The sequence below is a fragment of the Rhipicephalus microplus genome, chromosome 3 (assembly GCF_043290135.1).
Source record: "Rhipicephalus microplus isolate Deutch F79 chromosome 3, USDA_Rmic, whole genome shotgun sequence".
Taxonomy (NCBI): Eukaryota; Metazoa; Arthropoda; class Arachnida; order Ixodida; family Ixodidae; genus Rhipicephalus; species Rhipicephalus microplus.
This window is the reverse complement of record NC_134702.1, coordinates 225,299,721-225,312,909: the sequence shown is the minus strand read 5'-3', so window position 1 is coordinate 225,312,909 and position 13,189 is coordinate 225,299,721. Positions and strand designations below refer to the sequence as shown.

At 48.0% G+C, this 13,189-nt stretch overlaps 1 protein-coding gene across 5 annotated transcripts in view; it reads left to right on the top strand.

The window, feature by feature from the left end:
- The window catches only part of LOC142804141 (venom metalloproteinase antarease TserMP_A-like), a 151,790-nt gene that overhangs the window by 27,199 nt on the left and 111,402 nt on the right, over positions 1-13,189 (top strand). For 4 of the 5 annotated variants that reach the window (XM_075890744.1, XM_075890742.1, XM_075890740.1 and 1 more), the window contains exons 3-5: positions 4,711-4,803; positions 6,703-6,829; positions 8,700-8,765. In XM_075890744.1, the coding sequence (XP_075746859.1) occupies positions 4,711-4,803; positions 6,703-6,829; positions 8,700-8,765 (286 nt within the window). The remainder of the gene's footprint in view (positions 1-4,710; positions 4,804-6,702; positions 6,830-8,699; positions 8,766-13,189) is intronic. The other variant, XM_075890743.1, reaches the window with a different exon arrangement.

Here is a 13,189-nt window from a genome sequence, read left to right as displayed (position 1 = left end):
ACTTTATTGCAGACTGCAGTTTAACTGCGGCAGGGTGCCCAGAAGCGTACGTTACAGATGAATACGACGCCCTTCGAAGGATGATTTGACATTACGGCAAGGAACCATAATTGTCACAAGCTACCACAAACATCAGAATGGACCATTGATAATAATGTTCATGACGAAATAACGTTGCTGTCTCACTTTGGTGTGAGATGCGAGTGTAAAGGTGGTCAATACCTTGCAATCCTTGAAGTATATAGCACGTAGCGAAAAAAATTGCAACCGAAGCGAGCATCAGGCGTGCAGTCATGTGGTCAGAAATTGTCACGCTGACTTCCGGGTGACGAGCAACCTTTTATTGTTCTCTATTAGCACGTGACATGAGAAGCTGCGGCTATAGATGAACCTCCGCGTCACTGTAAGGACCTTCACTTGTTCCAACTAAAAACGTACTGTACCGCTGTGTGGTGCATTTTTGGTCAGTAAAACCTTTCCAGAAGCCGGCAAAGAGTTTTAGCTATGCCTAGATGGCCACACGTTAGATCATTATGCATAGTCAGAAATACGGAATTGCAAAGACTATTCACAACCACGAGAACATATCGTGAGGCGATTGCAGCATAGTTCTTTTTGTACACTTGCCCGTCGTGGATGCAGAAGCGAGTCGCCAATGATCTTCAATCGGTAGAAAGGAGCTGCTGTATGGTGTGACTCCTTTGCTTCTCAGTCTTGAAGGCATTGGTATCAGGAAACGGCAGGTCCAATGGTGCGATGTAGGTGTCGGAAGTTTTCCGCATCACAGTACGTCGATCGAAGTGGCAGTCAGGAAAGACAATCTGAACCAGCGAGATGACGACTACCTTCATAAGAAAGCATAAATTAGTATTCCTGCAGATGGAGTGCCCAACGTGCTAGTCGGCCAGATAAGTCACGGAGATTGACCAACCAGCATAAAGAATGATCTGTAACGATGGTAAAGGGGCGTTTGTGGAGGTCGGACCGGAAGCGCAGCACTTCGAAGACTACTACGAGCCATTCTCGCTCTGTGACGGTGTAGGTACGCTCAAGCTTGCTTAGCGAGCGACATGCATACGCTACCACATGTTCTTTGGTATCCAAGTGTTGAACCAAGACGGCGCCTACACCAACACCGCTAGCGTCTGTGTGGAGTTCAGTAGGAGCGAAAGTATCTAAGTATCTAAGAATAGGACGGGATGTCAAAAAAAACTTGAACTCACAAAAAGCAGACGCACATTCTGAGGTCAAGTCAAATGGCACGCCTTTCAGAAGCAGGTCTGTGACTGGGTGCGAGAAATTGGCAAACCCAGGAATAAATTAACGGAAGTATGAGCAGAGGCCCAAAAAAGCTGCGCCGTTCTTTCACTGAGTGAGGTTGCTTGAACGCTTCAACTGCTGCCGTCTTCGCCGGATCCGGTCGTATGCCTTCTTCTTCCACTAAGTGTCCAAGAACAAATATACCAGCAACAAGTGTTTGGCACTCTTCAAAATTTTACTTCTTTGAGTTGAGCACCAAGCGTGTTTTGCTTAGGCAGTCCAGCACGAGATCAAGGCGTGTGCTGTGCTCACGGAAAATGTGTCCCATAGTCACAACATCGTCCAGATAACACCTACAGACTTCCCACATCAAACCCCACAGAAAGTTGCCCATTGAGCGCTGGAAAGTTGCAGGCGCATTGCATAGTACAAACGGCATCACATTGAATTCAAAAGGCTGTTTTCCTTGTGCTTTGGAATCTGCCAATATCCTGACCTAAAATCAACAGACGAAAAGTAGATTGATTGATATGTGGGGTTTAACGTCCCAAAACCACTATATGATTATGAGAGACGCCGTAGTGGAGGGCTCCAGAAATTTAGACCACCTGGGGTTCTTTAACGTGCACCCAAATCTGAGCACACGGGCATACAACATTTCCGCCTCCATCGGAAATTCAGCCGCCGCAGCCGGGATTCGAACCTGCGCCCTGCGGGTCAGCAGCCGAGTACCTTAGCCACTAGACCACCGCGGCGGGGAAGTTTTCATCCTGTCACCTACAATTCTGTTACATTTCATTTTCATGAATGCCATGTATTTTGCTTTTACCTAAAAGTTTTTTTATTTAAATCACCATTGCCACATAATTCACCTTCGTTTTCTTTAAAATGCTGTCCTCGTTGCTTTAAACCTCTTTTTTGTTAGTTCTGTTAGCGCATTGTTGCTGGTTGTTTACCTATGTTTCTTGTTAGTTCATCGAGTTGGTTTAACGCAATGTTGTTAAATGCATTCGCTGTACCTAATTACCCATGTTTTCATGTTGATTCTTTCCGTGACTGTAAAAAAAGCCAGCTGGAGCTGGCTCCAGCTGGCTTCACGCCACAGTTGCAGAAGATGTGTAGAGGTCGCTTAGTAACCACTGCTGAGACCGCTCCCCTGTGAAGGGTCGCCTAATAAATGGAGTGGAGCAGCTGGCTGAGCGAGAACCACTCACCTTTGTAAGGTGGGGCTGAAACGAAGGCTTTGGTGGTACCGCTGGTGAGAAGCGAATGAGTCTCGGCGTGGCCACGAACTTCTCGCTTCGCAGACGTCTATCACACATACAGATAGTGGCAGAGGATAGAACGACACCGAGTACTGTGATGAACAGGTAGGTGGATGATGGATCGTGTCGTCGACCATTATGTCTTGTCTCTGTAGCATTTCGCGCACTATTGCCCTGATAAGAGCGGCAAGGTCGGTGGATGGGCTCACGTCGACGCCCACGACCGTCGTTACGTTTGCCAGCATACCAAAGTGCGGGGCCATACGATGGGTCTTCAGCTCCTCAAAAGTAAGGCAATGACGTTGCCCTGAGGAGACGGAGGTGAGGTCTTCCCTACCTATCGAAAAATGTAGACGTCTCCTGCAATACGCTTCAGAAGGCGTTCGACCATTTTTTCTTCAGACACATACGAATCTACGATCTTTCGAAGCAACAGAACCTCCTATATATAGGTGCTACACGTCTTTCCAAGAGTCTGAGCTCCTTGAGCCAACGTGCGCCCCGCCGTTTTATTTTTCGAATTAGTCACTAAAGCACTTCTTGAGTTATTCAGCGAAATGATCTCACGTTGTTAAGGAGGCTTCGTGGTTTTCGTACCACATCAGGCCGGTTTCTGTCAAAAAAGCGCGACATTTTTCATTTGGTCGGTGGGAATCCAGCAGTTGTACCGCATTACCCTTTTGTAATGCGTCAGCCACGCATCAACAGCTTTCCCCGTCCTTTCCGCGAATGGACGGGGTTCCGTATAGTGAGTGATATGGAGGTGCAGCTGGCACTGACCTTTGCGTAGTTGAGAAGCCTTGACCTTCGCTATTGGCCATGACGGTTGTAGTCCGCGGCAGACCAGCAGCTGTGGCTCCATGGTACATCCACGTGATGTACCAAGCACCCCCACCACTCTGTTACGTTTACGAAAGATTTTATTCCGCTGTGACGCACCGGTAGACTCGAAGCTGACGCGCACCGGAGTCCTGTCTTGCTTGCTTGTATGTTCCTATATGCTTTGACCCGTGCCTATTATGGGGGATCGGCAATTACAACAGTCGTTATTGTAAGGGGGAAAAAGAAATTTCAAAATTTGATAAATAAAAATTATTAATCAGTCACCTAAGGAATACAGAAGTGGATATTTATAAGGTGACTTACAAATAAATGAGGTATACGTGTATTAATCCAAAGGAATAAATGAATGTTGATTCCAAAAAACTGAAGTTTCATTAGATAAAAAAAAGAAATTTTAACAGGGAAGGTCTTTCTCGCTGGCGGAACGTCGTCTTCTCTAACCTCCCAGTTCCCCGCTACCCAGACCCTCATACCAAAACACGTATGCACTAACATTATTTATATAAAAAAGTTCACGTGAAATCGGCGATGCGCAATTTCGAGCAAACTGTCACGCTGAGATATGTCTCTTACATGAACACAGTTATTGTTTGTGCAGGTGATGCAAGGTGACATAATGTATAATGCATTTTGGGCATATATATGCAAGGTGCATGATGCATATAAACCTTGTGGTTCAATTTGCCAATGACTTTGCCCTCACCCTGCAAATCGCTAGCTTCCTTGTTAGCAATTTGCAAAGGCGTTGGTCCTGGGTATGAACCTTGGACCAAGACAAATTTTACGGCAACTAAGAAGCTTTTATTGTTGAGTATTCCGTACACATTTTCTTGTAGATCTATGCAACAAAGGGGTGGTTGTCTGTTTTCCTTTTCAAGGTGATAAATATGTGTGAAAGGCAGTAAAGTTAGTGGAAATTGTTGGAGTTAAAATAAAAAATGACTGCAATAACCGATTACGATTAGCTTAGGTAGTTAAAACGTTGTCATTTTAGGGTAAGAGTCAACCTTTAAAAAAGGAATCGCTAAGAAATTTCACATGTCGTTTTGAAGACCCCATCGAATGTTTGTGAGGCGCAATAAGATCAAGATTTCAGCGACAACTTCAATTTTGTGAATTGATTTATGCTTAGCGTATTCAGCTCAGTTCCGAAAATATCCCTAATTTAAAATATTGGGCACTTCGTGTATTGCGGTTTTTTACGCGGCTGACCATGGAATGTACTACAATATTTAGAGCTGTGTAACCTGGTGCGAACTGGTACCACTCTCGATTTACGGTAACCATTTCGCTCAGATTCGGCACGTGTTATGAAAACAGTATATGCATATTCGTTTCATAGGTAGACACATCGGCTATACAGAAGACGTTGTACCATGATGCACGCCACCAATCGTCTATTAGAGTGCGCCAGCAAGGCCGCTTGGTGGAAGTGGTGAGTAGTCTTTGTTAGTTTACTGTTGTGCTTCTAGGGACGAAAATAGTAGTTCTCAATGTAACATAAACTTAGTGTAAAAGATGAGAGGTATTTTGCAGCCCACTTTATTGAAAACCAGCTACGCTGCTCTGTTCACAGCTGTTATTGTGGAACGATTATATTTTGAATATGCACGTTTTTGCTTGCTCGGCAGCCAGCATTTTCATCGCACAATGCGCCTGATATGCAGTTATCGAGAAAATCAAGAAAATGAAAAATATACGTCAGGCGGCCAAATGAATCTTCATAATATACGTAACACGCACACATTTTCTTCTCATGCTCATTTGGACTGGCGTTGTGAGTTGATTATCATTGTATATTTAGGAATATCTCACAGGTCTCCAAAGAGGCATAGAGGGAGGGGGACATAGTGTACTATTCAATACCTCATATACGCGAGGTAAAGTTTCCCACGCAGCCAACAATTCACCGAAGAAATTACCGTACATAATGATGATGACGTGTGGTGCTTATTGGCGCAAGGGTCCATTGATGGCCAAAAAGCGCCATTTCAGTTTACAGGGGATGGTATAGTACTGATATAGTATGATATTGATATGGCATGATCTGGCACAGGGGGCTGCATTCCTCGTGCTTCGAGTAGAAGCCTAGAAATAATAAAACCATGACAGTGACCAGAAATATGTGCAGTGAAAGTGAAAGGTGACAAGCAGTGATGATAAAAGGTGACGGGCAGCCACCTGCGTCGATGTCATGCACCGTATATGTATACGTATCTATCTATCGATCTATCTACACACACACACACACACACACACACACACACACACACACACATATATATATATATATATATATATATATATATATATATATATATATATATATATATGAAAACACAACAAGAAAGAAAAAAATCCTGAAAAAAAAACTCCGGCGCGCGGAATCGAACGCCAAACCTCTGCGTCGTGATAGCAAATAGTTAACCACTGAACCACCCCAGAGAACATTCTTCACTGTTCAAACAACAAGCTACTTATATCTACCACTTACCGCTGCTCACGAGTATTTCGAAGAGAAATGTGTTTTCAGCATTACCAGCAAGATGGCGCGAAGAGCACGCGTTGCCACATCGCGTGGCGGTGCCCGCTCTATTCTCTTACGCTTATTTAGCCCGGCGAGATAAGGGCGTTCTCCTGTATTTACCTGGTTTGAAAATGTCACTGCAATCACTGCAATCTCCGTTTGCGAAAAGTGCAAGCTTTTCGGTCATAGCAAAGAAATAAATGAGACGCTTATTTGCGTGCACCCGTACCTGTGAGTGCGTTTTGTGCGTGAGGAACGCGGGGCTTGTTTTGATATGCTTTGAATTCTGCGGGTGACCTTTAAATTTTTTTAAGCAGCCGGATCAGGGAGTCATTTTGGTTTTGATAGGTCCGTAGCAACAGCGTTTATTCCAACTCGGCAATTTCACGCTTTATCGTGTGCATCTTAAAGATAGAGTATCACCTCTCAATGGGGTCGCAAATTATAAAGAAATTACAAAAAGGGAAGGAAATCAGAGAGGTCATGGTCGTTAGCCAGAGCACAGTAAATAATATGACAGGTATTTTTTTGACTCGGCGCTTACACTATCGTAGGTGTTGGAGCAGGATTGATATAAGAAAGCGTAGAATGTCGCCAATATTGAAGTCTCGTTATAGAAATGCCATAACATGAAATATTGGAATTCCTTAGGTACTGGTAACGAATTCTCGGAAAACTCTGTAACTGAGATTTAGGGAGAAAGTCCTATACGTTGAATGGTAAGGTTGCGATTGTGATGTTTCAAGCGGCGTTTCATTTTGTTAACGACTATTGGGCTTGCACCAACTTTGATACTGCTTTTGCCAGGAAGGGGTGATAAACAGCAAGCTGCGGATAAAGCCTGTACCGGAAGGAGAGCGGTCATCACATGGCCAGCTGCTACATAAAGTTTACGAAGTGCACGAGAGTCAGAATGGCTCAGTTTTGACAAAAGGTAATCTTTTTTTTCTAATTGCTTGGTTCGCCAGAACATCTATACAACGTACTCTTCAACTGTCTAATGATGTACAGTTTTCTTTTCGTCACAGAAATATTTCAGCGTCCCAAGAAAAAATAATACCCAATTATTGGCTGTTACGAAACCAACCAAGAAACGCGTATCCATAAAAATTCTCAAGATAGCCCTCAAGCATTTTCTGTATATCCAAACTACAAAGGGCAATCGACATCTCTTACATTATTTTTGTATTGCTGCAGCTCAGAAGGCCAGCACTGTTGTTAACATAATATAATCGCCAAACGAATAGTGTATTCTGAATGACCCGTTTCTTAACGTTGAAAAAATCCTTTTCAGAGGAAGCGTATTATCCTTCGCATATTCAACGTGACATCTCTTGACTAGGGCGTTCTTTTTGTAACGTAAAAACAGTGGTTCAAAACTTGTGCGAAACTGTGATCATGCGTTGAAAAGGTCTCAATAACGCCTGCCACGGGATTTTTTTTGGATTGTAGCTTTTAGCAGAAACAATTGTGCCGACATGCAGCGCATTGCGCGTAACTGCAGTTTGTCTTACCCGATGTGACCGCAGTATTGTAGGAGTACATATGTCATGTTTATAAAATTGGATACCCAGCAGTGCGTTGCCAACTCACTTTACACGAACATCGCAGTCTACTTGAAAAACAGTTGCAAGACTTAGGGTGGCCCTGCGGTAAAACACTTCCACTCGGTTTATTGAGGTTTGATTCCTGCTAGGACCCTGATATTTTGTTCTTTACATTTGTCGCTTTAAACGCTCTCGATGTGTGAGTTTTTTCTTGATGCTCACGCAAATAAAGTGCCCGTGTCTGTACTTACTATTGCTGTGTTATTATACTCTGTCAATCACATGTGGCGCATGCGAAACAAAGAAGGATACTGGTGTTGAACGTCCGGCTACATCAAAAATCGACAAAACTGCGCGAGCCAATAGTACAGTGGTAGCTACACAACAGTGGTACATACCTGCCCACGGGTATGTGCCACACGTCTGGTGGAAACGGTTTGTCCGCGTACGCGAAGGTATCGTAAGATATTCATGTCATAACCAGCGACTATAATTCGTCAAACTAGTTTACTTTTCCACGATGATACCGGTTTGCACTAAATTAAGTGGGGGGGGGGGGGGTATAACGAGAGAACCCAGACGTAGGCGGCTGGATAGATACATAAGGAGACAGACACCAAAAATTCATTCGGTGGGCAAAGAAATGCTTGGCATTGCAAACAATTACTTGATTTCGATTAGAAAACTCTACCCTCACCACTGTATTGTCATAAGTTTCTCTATCAGTTCATCATTAGCGGAGAAAACCAAGACTGAAGTTTGATTTTTAACTTTGGCGCCGTAATCTGCGCACGTGGCGTCCAAAAATTTAAAATACAATGTTCGTATTTTTGTGACACTAACTCAGTTAAGTTTTCTGAAACTTCGTATACTAGGTTCATAACACCTCTCGATGACAACGTTTTTCATTTTTATCGATTAGAAGGGACGTAGGTCATAATGGACGCCTTAAAAATTTATTACCTCGTGGTGTTTGTACCGGATTCTGAATGTGGGGTCTCCACACGCACTATTTTTGTTTAACGCGTTCTCTCGCTTGCAGAGCACCGCTTCGCGGCTAGAGAATATATCAGGATTATGACATTGAACTTATACGTGCAAAATGTTGTGCTCTTTATTGTTCCTTCAAAGAATTGCACAGAAGGGCTGCAGTTGATTGGCCTTTATGTAACTTTATTACATTCTCAGTATACGCCCGCCTGCATATATATACGTGTGCTTATGTTGAAAGCTGAAGTGTGACATATAATATTTCAGACATGGTACTCCAGCATTTACGAAACGAAGACAGTGAAGAGGAGGATCACGAAGACTTTGAAGCCCGTTAGTGCAAGTCACCTTTCATTCGAAATGCTATTGCACTTGAGCAGTTACTTTGCTGATAAAATAGCAGAACCTTCTGATTGGTGTAAGAACTATTTGTAAGAGAACCTTCGCACAAAACCAGTGCTAACATATTGACGCGTGTGGGGGGTTTTGGTTTACGAAGGAAGCCGCTATCACTTTCTGTTAAGCGCAACGCAGGCCGCGTTTATCTTGTATGCCACTCTGGAACGCGTTACGACGCGTGTATAAAAGCCGGCGCAGTGCGCCACTGGTCAGTCTTTTTTCCGTCGGCCGACGACTGTTCACGCCGCTGCTGCTGTGAGTTTTGTTTGGCCTTGTTTTGCTGGGCACAAGTTCGCCCAATAAACAGTTCGCATGACACCGCCCTGACTCCTGCGTGCTTCCTCTCAAGTGCGGCGTGTATCACAACCTCGTGACATCTGGTGGAGGTGCTTCTCGGTCCATGTACCGTACGCCCCCGTCCAGCCGTGAGCCAAGCCCAAGCCGCCAAGAGGACGACGCCGACCTGGTCGTTCGAGTGAGCCGAAGACAACAAGGACTACCGCCCGAATACCTGCCGCTCCCCGACAAGGACAAGAAAACAAAGGCTGCTACGAAGCCGGCATCCACGATGACGGAAGCAAGGTCTTCGGCAACCGTGGTCGTCAACCAGCCCAAAGAGCCGCCTACCTTCCGCGGATCGACCTACGAAGACCCGGAAAGCTGGCTTGACATTTACGACCGCGTCGCAGCCCTCAATAAGTGGGACCCGGACGACAAGCTGCGTCATGTGTATTTTTACCTGGAAGACGCCGCAAGGACTTGGTTCGAGAACCGCGAGTCAACGCTTCGAACCTGGGATGACTTCCGCGTTGCTTTCCTGCGCACCTTTTCAAGCGTCGTGCGGAAGGAAAGAGCCGCATCACTGCTTGAAACTCGGGTGCAGCTCCCCAATGAAAACGTAATGATCTTCACGGAGGAGATGACGCGACTTTTCCGCCACGCCGACGCCGACATGTATGAGGACAAGAAGGTTCGCCTACTTATGCGAGGAGTGAAGCAGGAGCTCTTCGCCGGACTGATCAGAAACCCGCCAAAGACGGTACAAGAGTTCCTCTCCGAGGCTACCACCATAGAGAAGACTCTTGAAATGCGGACCCGCCAATACGATCGGCGCATGTCGCCAGACGTCGCAGAAGTCCGAGGACTCTGCCCCGACGACCTGCGCGAGACCATACGCGCTATTGTTCGTGAAGAACTGCGCCGCATGTTGCCATCGTCTCAGCCCCAAGTCGCCTCCCTCGAAGACGTAGTCCGCGAGGAACTACAGCGCTCACTGAGCGTTCCTGAACGGCCACAGCCCCAACCGGAGGCGATGACCTACGCCGCTACTGCACGACGACCTGTCGCCGCTCCTCGCCAACACCAGGACCCAACGTCTCCGCAGTTTCGTCGCCAGCCACCGCCACCACCCCCGACGCCTTCCCGCTCGCCAGTAATCCAGCGCTCGCCGAGGAAAACTGACGTTTGGCGCACCCCGAACCACCGCCCACTATGCTACCACTGCGGCGAAGCCGGGCACACCTACCGCTACTGCCAGTACCGTGAGATGGGACTGCGTGGCTTCGACGTGAACGCGCCGCGTCCGCGCCCAGGTGAGCGACCTCGCGACATCGCCGACTACATCGCCGGATCGCAGTGGCAACAACGACGACAATCCCGTTCACCTTCGCCTGGCCGCTACGTCTCCCCGGATCGCCGCCAGTACACCGGCCCTAACCGGGCCGATCCCCAAGCCCCTATTCGGGAAACTAAAGGCAGCAACCGATGGAGTTGCGGTTGCTGCACGACGCAATGTCGAAGATCCTCCTCCGCCGCCGCCGCCGCTGCCGATGACGACGACCACGACGCACGAACTTTCCCGACGTAGTCGCAGTACGCCGCCTGAGCAGAGTCTTTACGACAAAGCCTCGCCGCCGACGCGACATAGCAGCACCGGACCAAGCCGACGCAGCCGTGATCCGACGCCCCGACCTAACCGGAACGCCAGACGACGAACCACCGACCTCGACGTGATCATCGACGGCCACAGCGTCACCGCCCTAGTCGATACCGGCACCGACTACTCTATCATCAGTGGTCTCTTCGCCGCTAAGCTCAAGAAGGTAAAGACTGCATGGGAAGGACCGGATATCCGAACAGCAGGGGGCCACCTTATAACACCGACTGGAACCTGCAGGGCAAGAGTCACGATTCACAGCCAGACGTATTCTGTGAATTTTGTGGTCCTGCAGCAATGCTCGCGAGACGTCATTTTAGGCATGGATTTCCTGGACCAGCAAGGCGCAGTCATCGACCTAAGATCCAGGTCAATCACGCTGTCCACGGATAATGCAACAGCGTCAGACTGCAACGTCGCTCACAATGCCTTGATTGTGACAGAAGAGCAGGTAACCATCCCGCCACTGTCGAGCGTCATCATTTCCGTCGGCACCAAAGCGTCTACCAACCTACAAGGTGTCATCGAAGGCGACCAGCACCTGCTCCTAGACCGTCAGATGTGCGTCGCAAGAGGCATAGCCAAGCTTCATAACGGCGAAGCCAAGGTAATGGTGACGAACTTCAGCAACGAATATAGGCACTTGAATAGGGGCACGACGGTAGCACATCTAAGCGAATTTGTGGAAGCGAGCAATGCCTTCGCCCTCACCAATTCTCAGGGAGCCGCAACGTCGACAGCAGTGTCCGCGCCCGCCTTCGACGTCAATCAAAGCCTTTCCAGGCAGCAACAAAAGGAGCTCAAAGCCTTACTTCACCAATACAAGGACTGCTTCTCGTCGTCATCGAGGCTTCGTCAGACCCCTCTCGCGAAACATCGCATCATAACCGACGAATATGCCCGTCCGCTCCGTCAGAGCCCCTACCGCGTTTCTGCACGGGAACGCGAGGCCATCAAGCAACAAGTCGACGAAATGCTGCGTGACGACATCATTCAGCCGTCTACAAGTCCGTGGGCATCACCCGTGGTGTTGGTGAAGAAGAAGGACGGAACCCTACGTTTTTGCGTCGATTATCGTCGCCTGAACAAGATCACGAAGAAAGACGTGTATCCCCTCCCACGGATAGACGATGCTCTGGACAGACTCTACAACGCCAAGTATTTTTCGTCGATGGATCTCAAAACCGGCTACTGGCAAATCGAAGTAGACGAGAGAGACCGAGAGAAGACTGCCTTCATAACACCAGATGGCCTATTCGAGTTTAAGGTCATGCCCTTTGGTCTTTGCTCGGCGCCTGCGACGTTCCAACGGGTTATGGACACAGTACTCGCAGGCTTGAAGTGGCAGACTTGCCTCGTCTACTTGGACGACGTAGTCGTATTTTCTGCCAACTTCGACGAGCACCTCCAGCGCCTTGAAGCTGTTCTTCGGGTAATCAAAGCCTCGGGACTTACCCTGAAACCAGAAAAGTGCCGCTTCGCCTACGAGGAACTATTGTTCCTTGGCCACGTTATCAGCAAGTCGGGAGTGCTCCCTGATCCACAGAAAACAGCTGCAATCGCCGACTTTCCTGCACCCACCGACAAGAAAGCAGTACGCCGATTTCTTGGCCTCTGCGCTTATTACAGGCGCTTCGTGAAGAACTTTTCGCGGATCGCCTAGCCACTGACGTACCTCACGAAGGCCGACGTCGACTTCAAATGGGAAACGCCGCAAGTCGAGGCATTTCAAGAATTAAAGCGACGCCTGCAAACGCCGCCAATACTGGCGCACTTCGACGAAGAAGCTGACACCGAAATTCACACGGACGCAAGCAGCACAGGGCTCGGCGCCGTGATCGTGCAGAGGACCGACGGACTTGAAAGGGTCATCAGTTACGCTAGCCGGTCACTTTCGAAGGCAGAAGCCAATTATTCCACGACAGAAAAGGAATGCCTTGCCATCATCTGGGCTACATCAAAGTTCCGCCCCTACCTGTACGGCAGGCCTTTCAAAGTCGTGAGTGACCACCACGCCTTGTGTTGGCTAGCTAACTTGAAGGATCCATCAGGGCGCCTCGCACGGTGGAGTCTCAGACTACAAGAATTTGACATCACCGTCGTCTACAAGAGCGGACGAAAGCACTCCGACGCCGACTGCTTGTCTCGCGCCCCTGTCGATCCGCCGCCCCAGGATGACCAGGACGACAACTCTTTCCTGGGACCCATAAGTACCGACGACTTCGCGGAACGCCAACGAGCTGACCCAGAGCTCAAGATCCTCATGGACTACCTGCAAGGCAAGACCGCCGACGTGCCGAAAGTATTCCGCCGAGGACTGGCTTCGTTTTTCCTGCGAAACAACGTCCTCCTGAAGAAGACGTTCTCGCCGCTCCGCGCCGATCACCTCCTCGTGGTGCCTTCAGCGTTACGTCCAGAGGTT